This window comes from Haemaphysalis longicornis, unplaced genomic scaffold (assembly GCF_048455015.1).
Source record: "Haemaphysalis longicornis isolate Haplotype H1 unplaced genomic scaffold, Haemaphysalis longicornis Haplotype H1 scaffold_12, whole genome shotgun sequence".
In the NCBI taxonomy this organism is placed as follows: Eukaryota; Metazoa; Arthropoda; class Arachnida; order Ixodida; family Ixodidae; genus Haemaphysalis; species Haemaphysalis longicornis.
Genome location: NW_027526225.1, coordinates 114,318,884 through 114,338,696, shown reverse-complemented (window position 1 = coordinate 114,338,696; position 19,813 = coordinate 114,318,884). Strand labels below are relative to the sequence as shown.

At 50.6% G+C, this 19,813-nt stretch overlaps 1 protein-coding gene across 1 annotated transcript; it reads left to right on the top strand.

Moving 5' to 3' along the window:
• The first annotated feature begins 2,196 nt into the window (after window positions 1-2,196).
• On the top strand, window positions 2,197-12,622 carry LOC144162132 (gamma-interferon-inducible lysosomal thiol reductase-like). Its single transcript, XM_077692623.1, has 4 exons — window positions 2,197-2,584; window positions 4,890-5,190; window positions 7,478-7,597; window positions 11,885-12,622. The coding sequence occupies exons 1-4, from the start codon at window positions 2,265-2,267 to the stop codon at window positions 12,053-12,055; spliced, it is 912 nt and encodes a 303-aa protein (XP_077548749.1). The 5' UTR covers window positions 2,197-2,264; the 3' UTR covers window positions 12,056-12,622.
• The last annotated feature ends 7,191 nt before the right edge of the window (window positions 12,623-19,813 follow it).

Genomic DNA, 19,813 nt, shown 5'->3' with positions numbered 1-19,813 from the left:
GTTCCCGAAGGGACCTGCGGCAACCCAACGGGAAGTGTTCACTTATCTGCTTCACTTCCTGAAGACGACCGGCCTCACGCAGCGGCTGTAGCCCGGAGTGCAGTGATTGACTGGTGTGCCCGGACTGACAGCGTTCTAGGACTGACAGCTCTCTTTGTACCTTTCTCTCTCTCTCTCTCTCTCTTTCTACTTTATCCTATCACTCCCCCTCTACTTCCCTTCCCCTGCACTGGGTTGTATGCAGGTGAGCTCCCTGCCGAGCTCAAAATATCCCCAGTGAATTTCCTTTCATTTTCCTGTCGCGAACCACAACCCCCCCCCCCCCCCAGCCTTCCGCGAATTAGTGCAAGCGCGCCTTTCTTTTTCTTTTTTTCTGCGCAGCCAATACATGGGGCATGCCGGCAAATTTTTCGCGTCACTCCAAGGAGCCGCGTCTATCTGCCAACATAGCGAGCGACAGAAGAGCACGAAACAACAGAATGAAGAGGATGAGGGGAAGGAGCTGCCTTCGCGATGATGCCGACGTTGCCAGGGTGACGTCAAGCCGAAGCGCGGCGCGCCACCTGTCTCTCCACCGTCTCGGTGGGTACCCTGAGTCCAGTTACCACTTGCACGCTCTGTAGAACGAAGCGTGCAGCTAGTACAGGACGGCAAAAGAGAAATCTGGCGAGAGAGAGAGAGAGAGAATAAACGTTTATTTAAATCAACGGGAGGATTGTACTGAAGCTTGAAGGAGGCGTCCTCAGTCCAAGATGCCTCGGGCGCGGGCAGCATCGACAGCCCTTTTAGAGAGAGACGACGCTGGTCGTCCAGGCCAGTGCTCGCCAAGGCGCTCTCCGAAAGCTCGGCAGTAGAAAGCCGGGGCGATCGGGCTAAGCCTGAAGTTCGGAGGTAGAGTGACCGATAGTCACGCATTCTTAAAGTCCACTAACGAATCCTCAAATATCTTTTGTCGGATAGAGTCGTTTATAGCTCGTAGAATCAAGGTGTCATTGCTCTGTTTTGTATTCAACAACGTTTACTCCCTACCTCCACGTGTCAGTCCCATGCGGCCTTGAGCCTCCCCAAGTAAAAAACTAAAAAACTTTACCATACCTTTCTAAACACAGTTGAGAGAAGAGTGAACGCTTACATGAAAACTGTGTCAGAATGGCGTCAAAACCTTCCCCGAAAGTGCATCCAATCGATCGTCCAACTTTCGAAGACCGAAATTGCTAACGAAGAACGAACCCATGCAACAATTTTTCGCGCACTAAGTAAAGGCATCTACGAACGATCTGAATGCATACCGATACGTCGTTTATGAGATAAGCGTATACTATTGTGCTCCTTCTTCATGACCGATGCGTTTTTATTGTCTCATACAGAACCGTTCCTTTTTCGCGATTTCCGAGTAACCGTTTTGACACAACGGAAGCCAGGTTTCACGCATGCGCCGTTTGTACAGCGATCTTAGCAGAGTTCTTTGGTCGACCAATCAGTCTATTGGGAAATGCATCAGTTTGTGGACAAAACGCCATCACTCCCACAAAAAAATAGCAGTGGCTTAGCTCGGCTATACCGGGATATACGCAGCTTGAGCTAAGGTTCAGCTGATTATTCTTAGCTTTCCCGGTTACCTGGGATTAGCCTGATTATCATGCTTACTGCAGCTTCAATGACACACACACGGTATACGCATTATATGACCCGTGCATATTTATCAGTCGGCTCCGGCGCAGCGTCACCAATCGCCTTAGAGCTAAGCTGTTTCCAAAGGCACACGCCGGTGTTTCTGCGACGCTCGAGCCATCGGTTCCACACCCGGCCACCCCTCGCATGATCATCAAGTGGACCGGGCCGCCACGTGCGGAACGGAGGCCGGCGAAGAAGTTGGGCGCGCGGGGTGTGTGAGAGACGCCGGGCATCGAGCAACGTTCTTTGCACCTTAAGACGTCACTGCTCCTCGCGCATGCGCAGGACGGCTCTCCAGGAGCCACGCGAAACTGCTCAACCTCGGCCAGTAAAAATTGTTCGGTTTAATAAGTGTTATTCGTTTGTTCTTTCGTTCGTTCGTGTCAGTCAGCCAGCCGTAATTATCCGCGGAAGCAGCAGCGGCAGCGACATCAGCGCGCAGAGCACCCATCAGCGTCGCGACCCACAGCTAGCCTGCGACCTCAAGGAGCAGCTCCCGCATCACACAGCGGGCCCCACCGGGTCAAGACAGCGCCATCGCGAGGCCCGTAGTGCCCCGCAGATCCGATGACAGAGCCGGCGCCCTCGGCATGGCTCGCTCCACCGGCCCCATCGTGTTGCCGTCGCTGCTGTGGCTAGCGGCGCTGACCGCGGTCGGCGGCGCGGCCCGCGTCTTCCAGATGGGCCGGCGCTACGACTTCTCGCAAATTCCCAAGACGGCCCGCATCCAGCTGTACTACGAGTCGCTCTGCCCCTACAGCATCGCCTTCATCACCGAGCAGCTGTGGCCCACCTTCGTGCGCGTCGGCTACCTCATGGACGTGCAGCTCGTGCCGTTCGGCAACGCCTTCAAGGAGCAGCCGCAGACGCAGCAGGAGCAGCCAGACCAGGCAGCCGCCGACAGCGCAGAGTGCGTGAGGAACACGGCTCGGCTCGGAGCTATTCAGACTGTTTTGGGGAGACTGAGGGAGGCCAGCACTGGAAGGCTTATCTGTATTGTTGGAGTCCTGTTACGGGCGGATTTTGTATTTTAAGAGCACTAGATGCGCAGTTCTCTAGAAATCTGTGACTCTAAAATCTCCTCAGAAAAAGGGGAGGAAGAAAATTATTAAAACGCAGCAATAAGCGTCGAGAATGTCCCGGGCCAGGTTCATCGATTCCAACTGGTCCGTCAGCTGGTCCGAGGCTGTCAAGCCCGCCGTGTTGTAGAGGAGGAAGGGGGACTTTACAATTCAGTATAGGCGTATAGACGTTTCCTAGCCAGCACAGGCAAGCGACGCATGGCGCCATCTAGGGGAATGTTTTAAGCTATGTCCACGTCCATGTGGCCCTCAACTTAATAGTCATAACCGCTTGGTCCGTAGTGTAGTAGTTCCGCTCCTGCGAAGCAAACGTCCTAACCCGGGTTCAAATCCCGTTACCGCTTTTTTTTTTTTTCATTTTCAAGGGTTTGTTTCTCGGGCACTGGATGTGTACGGACAGCTTTTTTTTCATGTTCGCATAGTGAAGTTTGATATCAAGGGAATTCCTAGTTAACAAAGAGAGAAAGACTTGTCTCGGTAACGTCTGGCGCGTTGGGCACGCGAAGAGTGGATAGCCTGATGTCAACGGGAATGCGCCATCCTCTTTCCTTCCGGTCTTAGTTCTCGCGGGGTTGTTTGTTATTCCCTCTCTTTTGGGCCGCCTCGTTCGGCCGTCTCATGTGCAAAGTTTCGATGTTCAAAGTTGCGCATAAATTGCATCGTCAAACAAGCAGTATAGTCTAAAGTGCAATGAACTGCTATGCAGCATTGTCGAAATTGTCACATGTATGGCCTACGCAGAAAGGCAAGTGTAGGCCATGCATGTGTAGGCAAAACGAACAAAGATTTGTAGGCCAAAACGAACAAGGTGTAGGCTAAAACGGTGTAGGCCAAGTAGGTACAAGTGTAGGCCAAAACGAACAAAGGTTTATCTGGTGTTATTCAAGAGGTGACTCGCCTGTAATGTTAATAGCACTGGTAAAGAGCTTTTAGTAAGTACTTCTCAAAAACCTCGAAAAGGGATACAGCGTTGGCATAGGCATATACAGGGGCATGGAGGCGAGTTCACGTAAAACTAGTTTTTTTTTATCTATAGATTATTAAGAGCACAACGGGGACCTGAATAAGGGCTGCACAAGGCGTAGACCGATTCAAGTCAAGTCAAGTCAAGTCAGGTTTATTCGACATCGAAATACAGATATTACTACGGACCATAAATTCAGATGTCAGGAGCGCGGACAAAAAGCCAACAGAAGCGGCTTGACGGGGTCCGGATAGGATTCAAGACTCCTTCAAGACTGAAACAAAGACAGGAAATACCAGGTAAAGGCATTTGTTTTTTGTTCTGGACACTTCGGGCTTCAGATATCAGAATAGTGGAGAGAGAGTTTGACATCCACCAGAATGCAGCCGTACGGCTACAAAGGAAAGCTATGCAGCGGAAACTTACTCCATCTTCGGGGTTTCCCCTAAAAATCTGGTCAATAATGGAGAGACTAAAGAAGTGAAGGAGCCGTAACGTCTAGATGAAGTCCCCACCACTTGCCTTTCTGCGCCTGCCGGTAGATATTTACGTAAGCCTCACTTGCTCATAATTGACTCGTTTCGCATCAGTGACCTGGCAGGCCCCACGCAGTGGCCTCGACATGGGCGCATGCGCAACTCTGAGGTCACGTGACGAACTTTTAGGCTGCGTTACGGCAGCACGGACAGGGACTTTAGGTCCTAGCGTAATTTGTGCCAACGTAAACCCTTTTTCATAATTATTTAGGCCAATCCTATTCCTTCTGGACCACGAAAAATTCAAAGAATAGGCTTACCCCTTAAATGTGGCAAAATTATGTCATGGCAGTAACGGAGAAAGGTGTTTTCTCTAACTTTCCGGCATAAAACGTTTCAGTCGCACGCGGAACGTTAGCTTGTACATTGAATTTTTTGCGACCTGTGCACTTTAGGCATGGCCTACAAAATTTTGACAAAGACTTACATAACTGGCTTTGTCTTTACGTTAGCTTTCGTCACGAAATTAGCTATTCCACAATCCATTTCTCATTCTTGCGTACGTTCGAGGGGGCAACAGAGGGTGCTCAGGCAACCCTCCTTCAGACAGGCAAGTCTTCTTTCGAGGTTTTTTTAGCATGCGGGTTTCTGTTAATCTTTAAAGAGCTTAGAGCCGCTTCTATTCTTCCGCAGCAACATGGTCGGCGACGGCAGCGCCAGCCTGGTGGAGCGCTTCCCGCTGGGCCGCCGGCGGGAGCAGGAGCCCGGGTACCACTACAGCTGCCAGCACGGGCCCGAGGAGTGCTTCGGCAACGTGGTGCAGTCGTGCGCCGCGCACATCTTCAACGACACCATCCTGTCGCTGGCCTTCGTCACCTGCATGTCGCTCGCCCAGAGGCCCCAGGAGGCCGGCGAGGAGTGCGCGCGGGGCATCGCCCGCAACTGGGACGCCATCCAGCGCTGCGCGCACGGGGGCAAGGGCCTCCGGCTGCAGGTTCGTCGTCGCCCCGGTCCGCCGCCGTTGTTACCAGCGAGAGCGCGATGCCGCTCCTTCGCGTCGTCTTGTAGTCCTATTGAGTGAGCAATGAATGGTGGCTGTCGCCGAAATTTTTCGCCGTCGATCCGCGGACAGGGAGTGACAGAAGAAGGGAGAGCGACAGAGCACGTGAGAAGAGGCGTGACTTCAGCCGAGCGGGCAGCGGCATTGGCTGTGGTGGCGCCGCGTTCGCACCGGTGCCGACCTAGTTGCTAGGGAGACGTCAAGTCGAAGCGCGGCTGGCGCCCTTCTCTTCTCGACGCACCCGCCAACGACGTCTCAATGGGTGCCGTTAAGCAGCAACCACATGCAGCGTTTTGCTCGCGTCTGGCGGCCGTCGCCGTCTCCTGGCGGCGACGCGAAGAACGTTGCAGAGGACATTTTACCCCACCACCACCCGCCAGATATGTTTGTCAGCTAAAAACCGCCTAACTGGTCACATTGGCTCTTTCTTTTTTTGAAAATGGTCCTCTCCAATGTCCGTTTCGCTCTGCCACTAGCAGACGTCGACGGCCGTCGTACGCGAGCAAAACGCTTCATGCGGTTGCCGCTTTACGGCTGTTCGCTGTCGCGTTCGAGCAGTATACATTTTCTCCCGTTCAAGGATTTAGCGCAGAAACTTTAGTACTCAGCACGTTTTTGGGTGCTCTGGAGCTGTGTAATCGAAGCATTTCGGATATGTAGACTAGTTTGAATCTCGGCTGCTTTATTTTACAAACTGGAGAACTAATCAAAACCTAAAAATAGCGTTAGTTAGCATTTAAATCGATGTTCGTTAGTTTAGCGCTGGTAAATAGTGTTCATAATTGAGCTCTTTGGTCAAAGTTGCGTGTGCAACACCAGGTAGAGAGTGAATAACAACTGGTTCATTCGTGTCTGACGATGGCATTGTGCACTACAAGACGGTAAAAGAGTGAAAGTAAAAACAGACGCTGCCGCTGTGATTCCGTTTGGCTAGTTTTTGTAAGGCTAGAGTTTGTCTTGCAGTGTTTGTTAGCATTTGTCTTCACACTCTGTGAGCGCTGTTCCATCAGAGTCTATACATCACCAGAAACCAGGACCCGATGTATATCGTCTCAAGGGGAACAATTTGTGTTTCCCTCCTGAGCTCACGTCGAATAAAATCGATAGCACCCCACCCCAATAAAACAGTATGAAATGACATAACATGGAATGAAATGAAGAAAACTAAAGTGAAATTTAAAGTGCTGCTAATAGCATAGTTACGACCACAGTGAAGAGAATCAGCGAAGAGTAGCCAAAACCTGGGCACCCTCCTCCAGGCATTAGGTTTAACTTAGATCAACGTCGTGCAGGTTTGATTTGTCTTTACCGGTTGCTTTCTTAGCTGGAGATTAGCAGAGCCGGTGAGCTGCGGATGCTTTATACAAAGCGTTAGATTTAGCCACGCCTCGTGTTGTTGTCGTCTCCTGTCAGTAGGCGAGGAGACTATTTACAGTCACTGGGCTCTGCGGTGAAATTTTTAGGGGCGAAGGTCCGGTTGCCAGGTCCGGTTTACTCACATTATTTTTATTTTTACTCAACGACTCACAAAATTTCCCGAAGCCATTGAAGATTCTCTTTTTCCCTGTTGGCCAAAATGACAGGCGAAAATTCGCCGAAAAAGAAATGGCAGCATCTCTACTGCGTGGATGATAACGAGGGTGCGGAGTACGGGGACTCGAAATTACATCCAAGTTGCGCCCCGAGTGACATCCGATTTGCGCCCCGACCGTCATTCGATATGAGCCGTGAGTTGCACCTTGATTATTCCCTAAATGAAACTGCAACTCACGGCTCAAATCGAATTTCGCTTGATTTTCGTTCGATGGCGCACGGATGGACGCGGACGGACATTGGGAGGTCCTAAGGTACTCCGCACCGTTACAGGCGAGGGATTAAGCCGTTTGACTCTCGGGTGCTAACTCACGGTCGTAGCCCAATGGGCAAGATGAATGACACTAACTCTGCCTGGTCTACCAAACACAGGCTTGAATCCTGCAGGTGCCTGTGTGATTTTTTGCGATTGTAAATGCTATGCGCGTGGACTCTGACGGAAATTGTGCGATCCTAAAGTACGCCGCACCTAAAAGGGAAAATTCCCCGCACAGATCATCACTGGAATAGGGCCCCTGTACGAATAGTGCGTAACTAACGGCACAGGATGTGCTGGAGATGTGCTGGAGATCTGCTGAGCGCGAGGCAGCCACGATGATGATCGCCGGGGCCGTGGTCGCCATTGCAGGACCAGATGAGCGAGCGCACGTGGAACCTGGACCCCCCGCACCACTACGTGCCGTGGATCGTGGTCAACGGAGAGCACACCGACGACATCCAGGCCATGGCGCAGACGGACCTGCTGCAGGTGCGCGCATCCTCCCTTGCATGCTTCTCTTTCAACGCACCAAGTCCCCCTCCGAGTGTGGCCAGTCATGGTGTTTGGACAGCGCGCTTTAAAACAGGACCACAAAGAAAAGAACCCGACATGACGAGGGCTGACTATCGACTGAGATTTATTCAAAATGAAGAAACATTTATACATGAAACATCGAATCTGCGCATGCGCTACGATAAGAATCACATCCAGACACTGATAGAGATAACAGGAAACATTTTCCCTTGCTCCTGCGTTTAACTACAGTCAAGACAGGCCACTTCTTTTTCGTGTAAACAAACGAAGGCCGGACTAACGCGCTTTTCACCAAGACTGGTAATGTTGAAAGCCTCTATAATCTCTCGCTTAAGCTGGTTGGGATGACGGAACAATACGCAGGAGCAAGGGAAATTCTTTCCTTTTATCTCTATCAGCGTTTGGATGTGATTGTTATCGTAGCGCATGCGCAGATTCGATGTTTCATGTATAGAGGTTTCTTCATTTCGAATAAATCTCAGTTTATAGGCAGCGATCGTCCTGTCTGGCTCTTTTCTTTGTGGTCCTGTTTTAACGCGCTGTTTCCAAAATCCATGCCGCAATACCAACTCACCCAGTCCTCCATCCTGCTGTGGCCAGTCCCAGAACGTGTGGGAATCTATCCTTCACGACTGAAGCGATCTCCCCTTCAACAACCCTGGAAGAAAAGTTTCGGCAAGGACAGGAAGGTTTGGGCAACTAAGTCGTAGCGAATGCGCAAACGTAAATGCTACCGCACAAAACATTTCAGAACCTCCCAAGTGTGGATTGTCGCAAGAATACGTAGTGTGCCTTGCAATATTCACCAACAAAGTCGGCTTCAGTATTGATTTGATTGCAGGGTTTAACGCGCCGACGCAACGCAGGCGATGAGGCGCGCCGTAGTGGAGGGCTCCGGATTAATTTTGACCACCTGGGGATCTTTAACGTGCGCCGAAATCTCGTACACACGGGCGTTTTTGCTTTTCGCCTCCATCAGAAAAGCGACCGCCGCGGCCGGGAATCGAACCCGCGACCTCGTACTCAGCAGCGCAACGCCTTAGCCACTGAGCCACCGCGGCGGGTGGCTTCAGTATTGGCAGCGCACCGCTGGGAAGATGTTCTTTCGGACAACATAAACAGTCTTATGAGAAAAAAATGGGCGTCCTAGGGCGGTAATTATATATATATGCTACCTCCGTATGTATCTAGCCGTTTAAGGTTGGCTTCACCGTTGTACACAAAATTGTTGCTGGAAAAACTTTTAAAGATGATAGCCTTTCTTGGGCTACTTAAACTCAGAAATTTTAAGTGCGAACGCACTTTATAAGCGACCCTGAATTCCGGTGACCGCCGTCCGTCCACATAGCAACAGCTGCGGGTGCGCGCGCTCCTCGTCTTCCTTGGCAACGGGGGGAGATGGGCGCGCGCTGCCTGGCCGCTGACATGGCACATACCCACGTGGGGGATTGGCCAGGAATCTCCGTCTTCCTTGGCAACGGGGGGTGATGGGCGCGCGCTGCCTGGCCGCTGACATGGCACATACCCACGTGGGGGATTGGCCAGGAATCGGGCGTGAGAAGGGCTAATGCACCCGCTTAAAGGAGTACTGACACGAAATTTCAAAGCTGAGATCCGCTCTAGCAATCAAGTACAACGACAACACAAATAGGTGTCTGTGAATAAATGCATCTTTCTTTCTTTGTAGTTGTGTGTGTGTGTGTGATCTCTCTTTCGCGAACATTACCGAACCGCGCAAATTCAACTCGTGCATTCGCACTTTCACATTCTTCACCTCGGGGAAATGCGGGGAATTTTTTGGTCTGTATGTCTGTCTGTCTGTCTGTGACTCGATTCAGCCACCCGGCCAAAGTGAAACGGAAACTGCGCAATAGTCTTATATACCCACAGCCAAATCTAAACGTCTAAATCCGGTGGTTATCTTCATACTAGTCAACATTGTTGAGCAAGAACAAAACATTACGCAAATGTGAAGCAGAAAATCAATACATAAATGATATGTGAAGCGTTCCTTTATTTAAAAATTCCAGGATGGTTGGTTTTTGCGATATCAAATGAAATACTACATCAACTCAAGAAAATCGTCGCCAATCGTCGCTAGCGCAACTATAGCTCCTGGAGGAATTTTAAGAAATAAAACGGCAACAGTATACGATAGGTTCCACTAGCTAGATCCACGTTCCGCTTGGAATGCACGTGGAGCAGGGCAACGTGGTTCTATGAACATTGTAGTAGGGTGCCTCGAATCACGCCGCGTCTCCGCCGTACGGCAGCACTGGCATCGAGGCACCCGACTTGGAGCAGTAGAACGCGGTAAATTTAAATTGACTTGAGCAAACCTCTAGCAAGTTTACCTTGGGAGGAACGAGACGGGAGAGAAAGAGAAGGGAGGCATTTACTTGGCAGGGGGGCCAGTCGACTACCGTCTTTTGTCGACATTTGTAGCGAAAGGAGCAGATACGTTTAGCGGACAGTATAGGCAATCTGCTATCAGTGGACGCACTAGGGCCTGTTATTGAATACCAACATTAGAACCCATTTGTTCATATAAAACACTAAGACCAGTCCATTTAACGTCCGCTTCGCTACTACGCACAGATGAATTGTAGGGAGGCACTTTAGGGCAATATAAGCCGTCGTATATGAAGGTATTAGGGCTGTCTACTAATGCGTAGCATTCGTTTGCCGCTTATCTAGTGTGAGGTCTTGGCAGCCAAATATGGCTATGAGTAGCGAAACACGTCGGATTATTTTTTCAGGGGCGAAGCACCTCAGGGGCTCGGCGTGTCCTGTCGTCGTCTCATGCCGTCCCGGTAAATCCAGATATCAATCGATGGTCTAAAAACAAGTGTGTAATGAATGAAACCGGTTCAAAACAAACGAACATTAGTCAAACCACGGCTGGACTGGAGAGGCGCGCGCCGTTCCCTTACGGCCTTCGCAATGCGGCTGTCTCCGCCTCCCGCCGCACCCCTGTGGTGTCGCTCCGACCCTACTGCTCCTAGTCGCTCCGCTGCTACCTGCTGCGTTCGCCGTTGCCGTTTGCGCGAGCCGAATGCGAGCGCACTCTCGGTCCTCCTTCGGCGGTGCATGCTCGCACTATTTTAAGAGCGAATGCTCTTTATAAGCGACCCCAAACCATCCACCGCCGGCGGCGGCGTCCGCAGTGCTCCTCTATATTTAAGAAAGAAACAGCATCCGGCGCCAGGTTTCGATCCGAGGACTTTGCGGGCCGCAGCCCGACGCTCTACCGACCAAGCCACGGACGCGACGCTGATATCGGTGTCAGAACGCGCCTTATATCTTTAACGCATTCAAACTACGTCGTCAGCGGCGTGCGTTGGCCACTCAGCGGCGTTATAGCGGCTTGATAACTGCGTGGTGTACACGTGATACTACAAACCCGATGGAAGAAAATGAAGAGAAGGCGGCGAGGCGGTGGGCTGCGGGGGCCGAGCGCAAGCGCCGCAAGCGGGCCGACAACCGTGCATTCGCACTTTCACATTCTCCCCCTCGGGGAAATGCGGGGGAATTTTTTAACTGTCATGTACTGAAAATAGCACTTCTATTCACACTGCAACCCGCCGCGGTGGCTCAGTGGCTAAGGCGTTGCGCTGCTGAGCATGCGGACGCGGGTTAGATTGCCGACCACGGCGGCCGCTTTTCGATGGAGGCGAAAAGCAAAAACGCCCGTGTGTACGAGATTTCGGCACACGTTAAAGATCCCCAGGTGATGAAAATTAATCCGGAGCCGTCCACTACGGCGCGCCTCATCGCCTCCGTTGCGTCGGCGCGTTAAACCCTACGATCAATCAATCAGTTGTTTCTGAAAACATTGATATAAGCTTATGTTCCTCTACAGAATTGTACCACCACTTTTCCTCCTTGTGAGCAATAACATTGTACAATGTTTGTCTGTTTCTTGTTCATATTATGCCGTAATGCACTGTATTTATACTTGTGGCGCATGTAGTTGTTTCTTTTTTTAAGTTGTATTTCGTTTCTTTTTTTCGTTGTTTTCTCTTTTTCTTTTTTATTCTCTCTCTCTCTCCTCTTTCTCTTTTTTTTTTCGTTTGTTATTCAGTGTGCTTGCACCGTTTCTGCCTGTCAACATGTATTTTAGGGCTAGTTAAGTTGCCCACCCGCAACTTCTTTCCCTAAATATCCTGCATAAATTGTATTTCTTTTATGGAAAATACAGTCATTTCATTTCATTCCTTCTCTCATAACTTCTGCCCGCAGGTGGTGTGCGACGCGACGCCCGACGGCCGCAAGCCTCCGCCGTGCTTCGAAGACATGGAGCGGCGCCGGGCGCTGCAAAAGCTGTCCGCGTCCGTGGAAGAGCGACTCGGCGACGGCGCTGCGCAGCCCGGTGCAGCCGCCGGGCACAGCCTCAAGGACGTGTGGCTCTGACCACTCCGTCCGTTCGCGGGACCAGCCAAATTCGCCAGACCCCGAGTCGGCCTGCGTGGTGACATAAAGGACGCGCTTGGCTGTGAATCCCCAGTAGGACAGACTCTGCCGTGTGCTACCCTCACGGCAGTCCCATGTTATGACGGCCGCTTTAATGTCGGTTTTGCGAAAGCTGAGTGAAACTGTTCCGGCTCTATCGTGGAATGACGTCACTTTGTTCCTGCGTGAATTTGATGATCGAACGATATTGGTGTCGATTTCTTACGATTGATACATATCCTTTAGCCCCTATAATTCTTCCGGCGTACGTTGATTCCCGATTTTGGTGGCAGGTGGTCAACTACACCACAGACGTCTAGCCACTAGAAAGCAAGACCGTCTCGCTTTTCGGGGCTGCGAGGCGGCTTGCGGGTTCCTGTAAACCCTCGCAAGACTCAAAAATCAGTTACTTTTGTATGTCCGCGCGCATCGCTTCTGCAGCGCGCAACAAAATATCTACCTGTGTTATTTCTCCTCCTCTTTACGTTATATAACCTACACCGTATGTGTCAGAATAAAACATTTACTGGTGTGCAAATAAAAATGATTGATATGTCTCGTCGGTGAGAGCCGGACAAGTCTTACATGTTTGCGACGATATAGCCGGTGCGCGCACTCAAACCATGACATCGCAAGCACAAGTGACATTAATGACACCACTGCAAGCGAACCTGCCCCGCCGGCGCTTCAGCCTCCTGTATGATGGGGCACGTTTGCAGCGTCGGCCTTGCTAACAAACGTGCAATACAACGGGACGGGCGAGATTAGAACAGGAAAAAGTGTTGCGGCATGTCCTAAAGGAGGAGGAGGAGGAGGAGGAGGAGTATTAATTGTAGGGAAGGCTATAGGCTCGTTCGGAGAGAAGAGGGAGTGAGTGGTGGCTGTATGCGTGCCCCGTGCGGGATGGTGGGCTGGACGGGTGGGACGGGATGTCATGCATAGCAGGTGTCTGTTCCATTCCTTTCAAGATCTTGGTGCACAGGCTAGCCAAATTGTCAGGCACAGAAAAAACGACCGGCACTTTGTGCCTGTTAGCCACATTTTTCAGGTTGTGTGCCACTCGATGGATGTAAGGAACAACCGCCGCTTTCTTGCGCCTAAGGCCGTCTGTTTTTTTTGGGGGGTGTGTTTGCTTTCAACTTCTGCAGCAAGGACTCGGCCACCGCTGTCACAACCATTAAGGGAAACCCAGCTGCAAGCAAACGGGTACCCTGACCATTGAAACCTTCCTGAATCTTGTGATGGGATGACTTCGTTAGTGTTCCTTGAAAACAAGAAGAAGCAACTGCCCTTTTTACTGTCTTCGGGTGCGCAGACAGAGTTGTGCAATCAGGGCCGACGTCCCTACTCTGTCCTAATGCAAATCTATATCCTGGCTAGCGCCACACCTCGCGCCTCTCTCCTTACAGCTGACACGCTCGGCCACAAAGCGAGTCAGCGACCACAAGCCATACTCCCTTGAATTTCAACATTGTCAAAAATGTGCCACAGGTGTAAGTAGCAAGAGCTGTCGTGAGTTGAGGGGAATTTCATCCAGCGCCACTTGTAATACCACTTATGGTGAGGTTGCCCCTTCGGCGATTACTGCAGCAGTGCTAATCTGTTTAGCCGAGTCGCATTCATCGGAAGTGATAGTTTTATGCCTTATTTTTCAAAGAAAGTCTACGCCTACGTGACTAGTCCTGAGCTAATACTATGAAGCACAGCGTTTTGCGGCTGGATGCGCTAATCTGTGGTTATTAACGCCAATTGATTGGCGCTTTACTTCAGTTGTTTCGGCATGTTAGCGTGAGCGCACGCACGCACACACGCACACACTGATGCGCACGCACACACATCTGTGCTTGGAAAACCAAAAATAAGCGACCTCACAGTATACGCACCAATAACGGCCTTCAAAAGCTTCATAAATGTTACAGCATTTGAAATTTTATCTACCGCGTCCGAGAAATGGTACCGAAAAAGGTCGATTCTGGTAACTGGCGCCCTTGGTTACTTTCAGGATGCGTATACAAGAACTGTTTTTTCCTAGTACGAGAAGCTGATCTAGTTGGACGGGATTCGTGATTTATAGTGCGAAAAGACGGAACGCAAGGATAGTACACAGCCCACCCAGTCTATAGGCGATCCTTCGGCGCCACATTTGAATTAGATTGTTGTAGATCAAACGCAGTGCTATTAGTATACAGGGCTGTCAGAAAACAAAAAAAAAAGCCAAAGAAAATGACCGTCGGTTTTTTTTTTTTTTTTGTCAGATATATGCGCGCTATCCCTATCTCCTACGCAATGGTATTTCATTTTTTTCTCGGATTTTTGCGCTTAGCCTTTGCCGATTCACCACGCGGGGCCTGCACGTGTGCTTTGGGCTCAAGTGCATCTTTGAAGGAACTTGTTTTGTTTGTGCCGTTCTTTCACTGAGCTCATTATCGTACGCAATGGTTTATTGTTACGAACCCCCGGGCGAGAACAGTGGCCACACGTCAGAGCAATTTTTTTTTTCACGATTTCCCCGTCAGTCTGGTACGCGAGCAGTAACTTAAAAATACGTCACCGTCCCCTACGGTACCACCCCTTCCTGAAGAAAATTGAAAGAAGCGCGGAAGCTTTGATACATCAAAAGTGCGTTAAAAGTGCGTTAAAACTTTCGTTAAAAGGGCGTCCAAGCTTCGCTGAAAGTGCGGCCAATCGATCGTCAAGCCCTTGAAGGCCCGAATTACAAAAGAAGCCAAAGAAGATGACCGTAAGTGATACCTCGATTGCTCTGTACAGTAGCGAAATGGTTTTTCTGAAAAGCATGCTGTAAACATATCTGGTTTTGTTATCATCTGTGTATGTGTACGCTCCTTCTGTCTCGCCCTCTCTTCTCCTAGGGAATATAAGCAAATGCGTAGCCGAATAAAATAGTTGGAAGTTAGCGCATGTCTCGTCTACTCTGTTCTTCGTCCGTGTGTTTTTGTTCCGCTTCAAATCACGGCATCCATTCACCAGCTACCCCAGCAAGAAGTTCTTCTCTGCAAAAGAAGAACGAACCCACGCGACGATTTTTCGCGCACTAGATAAACGCACCTACGAACGATCTACATGCATACCGATACGTGGTTTATGAGGAAAAGGTTTACAGTAAAAGCTCATTAATTCGAAATCGGTTGATGTCGAACTTCCGGTTAATGCGAACTCACGCCCTGGTCCCGGCACAGCCCTGTATATTTCAATGGGCGAAAACTCCCGATAATTTGAACGCATCGGTAACCAGAGCGGTTAATTCGAACTGGGATTACCCGGCTTTTATCGCTCCTGGCAGGAGAAGTCGGCCCGGAGTGATGACAATGTGTTGCAGATCCAAACCAAACCAAATTTACTAGAGAATCAAAATAAAACAGAAAAACAACAGCGTGGCGCGGGCCCTACGCTCCTGCAACAGCTTATCCCGCGTCTACAGAGGGCGCCGCGCAACCGGCGCCAGTGCTCCGGCGCATATGCCTTTATTATTTACGAAACACTGGGCATCCTCGATTTACAGGTCCTGGACGATGCGCGGACAGTCCGAGGACTGTGTTCCGACCGGAAGTCACATAGGAATACATGGGAAAATCAAACGCCGGATCGTTTCTCGAGCAGTCCGCGGACGATCCGGGACTGATAATCGAGGAGGCCCGCTATTTACGAAATCACCTGCCACAAACGAGTAGTAGCGCCTAATTCACGATAACGAGTCCATAAGTGGCTTCTGTGTGTTGTAGCTGCCCGCGCAGTGTGGCGCGATTTCCCTTCATTTTAGCGCCCGCCCGCTAATTCGAACTCCGCTTAATTCGAACAATGTTATGGTCGCCTTCGAGTTCAAATAAACGAGCTTTTACTGTACTATGGTACTTTTTCTTCATGATCAAGGCATGTATTGTCGTATCAGAACCGTCCCTTTTTCACGATTTTCAGGCATCTTTTCGGTCGACGAACCATTCGATCAAAAATGCATTAGTTTTTTTTTTTTTTTTTTTTTTGCAGGATGCCATCGCAACCACTAAAAAAGCTTTCGCTTTAATATAACAGTTCTCGATGCTGGTGGCACAATAAAATGCCTGGGCGTGGCTTGACTGGGAGAGTGCCCCGTAGACAAGGCAAAAAGTAGAAAATGCATGGGACACATAAATGCGTGTAAATTTTGGCATGTCCACGATCATTCTCTCTCTTTTGAAGATAACTACAGTATTCTGATCCTACGCATTGACAGTGGTGGATTGTCACACCCTACTTTGCCATGCGTTATCTTTGCTGCCTGGAGGGAGTTGCTGTAAGCGTGGCTCCAACTCCTGTAAAAGAGCCGCAGCTGTTGAGGAGGACAGGAATAAAACCTTTAAGGGACCCTGCAACACTCTAGATAAGCGCTTTCACTCTTTCCTTCGTGTCAGGAACCACTGCGAAAGCTTTAGTTAGTTATCGCCTGCACGGAGCGGCACTGCGTGATTTGCTCGTCGCACCAGATACGCCTTCCATTCCTGCTTTGTTTTTGTGTCTTTTTTTTTGTAGATCGAAAAGCCTTCATTGCTGAGACTGAAGGAAAACCGGCCAACAGCTGCTACATGGCCTTAGTGACGTAAATTGAGCCGCCGAAGAACGTCAAGACCGGGAAAGAGAGAAGAATCTTTTGAGCGAGTTTACAAGTTATCTAGGTACTTCGCGACCTCCTAACCTAAGTACTGGGTGTGTTGTGTCACTACGTTCTGCAAGCATTTAAGATTTCAAAAAAAAGTTGAAAAAGTGTTTCAGGGTCCCTTTAATATTAGACAAGACAGGGTTAAAGGGAGGGAGAGGCTGTTAAGCTCTCTGGCGTGGGTGGTGTTCTAGCGCTCCCTTCGCTGACAAATACCCTCTGTTTTCGCGCAAAAAGTGTTGAGTCTATCCCACACAAAATAGCCCTGTTGGAACTGCTTGCCAGCAAAATCGCAAGTCCTCAGGTGTCAAAAGTCGCAAGTGATTGACTGGCGAAACTTAGGACGCGAAGGTTTGAATGAACGGAAATGTACAAAAATAAAATATTCGAAGAGACTCTTGCGACGTCTTACGAGCGTTATAGGCGACAGCCTTACCCTTTTCGCAGTGCGACGATATGAATCAGCCTTGAGCTTCTGGCGACAGCCGCCATCTTCACTGGCCAACTCCCTCAAGTTGGTGCGAAAACTGCGGACGGGCACGTTGACGCCGCATCCAATAGAAATTCAGAAAACGGCCGTGAGCTTGTGAGGGCAGCTGTCATCGTCACTTAAGTGGGTATAGTGTGTGTAGGAGAACTCAGTGTCTAGAGTGCCGACCGACAGCGCTCTACCCCAGCGCTGCCGGCATGGCTAGGGTGCCGTCCGACGACATTCTACAAACTCCCACCTCCCCTCGCGGGAACCCCTGTGTAGATGCGACGCATAGGCGGAGCGGCGAAGGGACCGCGTTTTATAGCGCGCATAACGTTGAGGGGACTGCGTAAGCCGGTCCCAGTCGATGACGACGTTGGCATACTTGTAAAGCGGCGTGGACTCTAGGTGTTTGAGCCAAGCGCGGATGTTGCTTCGCCGGAGAACGGCACACCGGTTATATGCGCAGCGCGCCCGAAGGAGAGGAAACCGCGGAAGAGAGAATACTGCACATGCGCCGGCCCCAGCGCGTCTGCCGCGGCTATGACGCAACGTGCCACGGCTATGACGCAACACAATCCAACACAATCCACTTTAATCCAAGCCAAGCCAAGCCAAGTTAAGCCAATCCAATCCAAGCCAATCCAATCCAATCCAATGCCCCTCGCGAGAGAGTGTTCGCTATCGGAGAGGAGAGGGGGTGAGCGGCGGAGAGCGCAGCTGGCGCGGCGAGGAGAATGGGGGAGGGGCGGACAACGCCGACGACGACGACGCCGCAGGGACAAGGCGAGTGAATCAGATGCTCTGCATCTAATATTTAGAACTAGGCTAGCACACCCGAAACATCGTTGAGGTGTGGGGGTTCAGTCACATCTTCTTGATGCCAAGGAAGGTTGTTCGGGACCAGCTCTTTCGTGGATTTTTGTAGCGTGAGCTACACTTGCTGAGGTTGAGCAGCTCCGCGTGGCTCTTGGAGAGCCGTTCTGCGCATGCGCGAGGAGCAGTGACGTCACACGGCACACAGCCGGCGCGCCGGAGCCGCCGCCGCCCCGCCGGTCTGCGCTTCCAGAGGAGTTACGTCATAGCCGCGGCAGACGCACTGGCGCCGCCGCGTGCACAGCTGTGCGCCTCCGTTGAGCAGCAGCCAAGTCTGATGCTGCGCCGGAGCCGCTTGATAGCGCCTCTCATTTTGTGCGCATGCGCCGCAGAGGTATCAGTGGAGGTTGCAGGTAGTCCTGCCCTGCTACCGACGGGGGTTCAGCAACAGCCTTGTCAAAATAATACCGCACGGAAAGTTGGAAGTAGGAAAATGGGCTTTACTCGAGCAGTGGCAACAAAACATAAATGGCACGGGAGATGCGTTCAGCCAAGCACTTCACCATGGCACTTCAATGTCCGGAGGCTTGCGGCACGGTGGAACGGACGGCTGACCGCTTGCTGTAGTGCGGGCTCCTTGAAGGTGGCTGGCGGCGGCTTGTCTCTCCTGGCTGGCGGCGCTCCCGGCTGGCGACCACCCGGCGACTCCCCCACTGACAAGCGCGGCTACGCTTATCTAGCGAGCACAAAACTTGCCACGCCCCCTTCCATCGCACAGTCTTTCCACCGTGCCTCCATACATGGCAGTAGAGGTGGCGCGCGGCAATTCAAACGGAACAACGCGACAGTTCCGAGGGGAGAATCCCTACAGGGTATACATATAGCGGGGCGTTTTCCAGTGTGGTACCGCCATGGAGAAGGAGAGCGAAATTGCTGCTCAGCGGCGCAGAAGAGCGGAGTGTCATTTAAGCGGCAGTAAGCATGATAATCAAGCTGATCCTAGGCAACCAGGAAAGCTAAGACTAACCAGCTGAACCTTAGCTCACACTACGTATACCCTGGCACAGCCGAGCTAAGCCACTGCTAATTTTTCTTTCACCCTTAAATTGAATTATAATTGTCATGGCTTAGGTTAGATTTTGGTGTTTTTTTAATATTGCTTTGTGTTCTTTAGGTCATGTTAGGTTAGTTTAGGTTGGGTCACGTTACTTTACGTTAGGTAGAGTGATGTAGTACCAGACGCGAAATTTTTTTACGAAACACAGGTAGACGTCGATATAGTGGAAGTTCTTATAGTACCGTAGGATGGCACTCTAAACACAACCACATGAGAATAAAAGGTGGGGGGGGGGGGGACGTTCACGCCGCGGATTCATCCAATCACTCTTTTTTTATCATCATCTAATCTCACCCCCCATCTATGCCCTGCGGCAAAATAAACGCTCGAACAAATGAAAAATATTGAATCGGTCGCCTCCTGCTTTTCACGGCAGCTGTAATGACACTAATCAATACACCTGATTGGTTATCAGGGAATTTAATAATTAAAATAAAAAAAATTCAAAGAAGGGGCCATGTAAGGCAATCTTAAGTAAAGTGAGCGCCCAGGGAGTAACGCGTCTGACAGAAACTAAGACAAAAAATTACTCTGGATGCTCAAACTTTCTAAGAATGTGAAGGCGAAAGTCTAGTTGGACCTCCTGTTGATCTTCTGTTGAAATTTCTCTTGAACTTTGCGGCCGCGCCCATCCCCACCTGACCAGGTCCCCCCGCCCCTTGGACG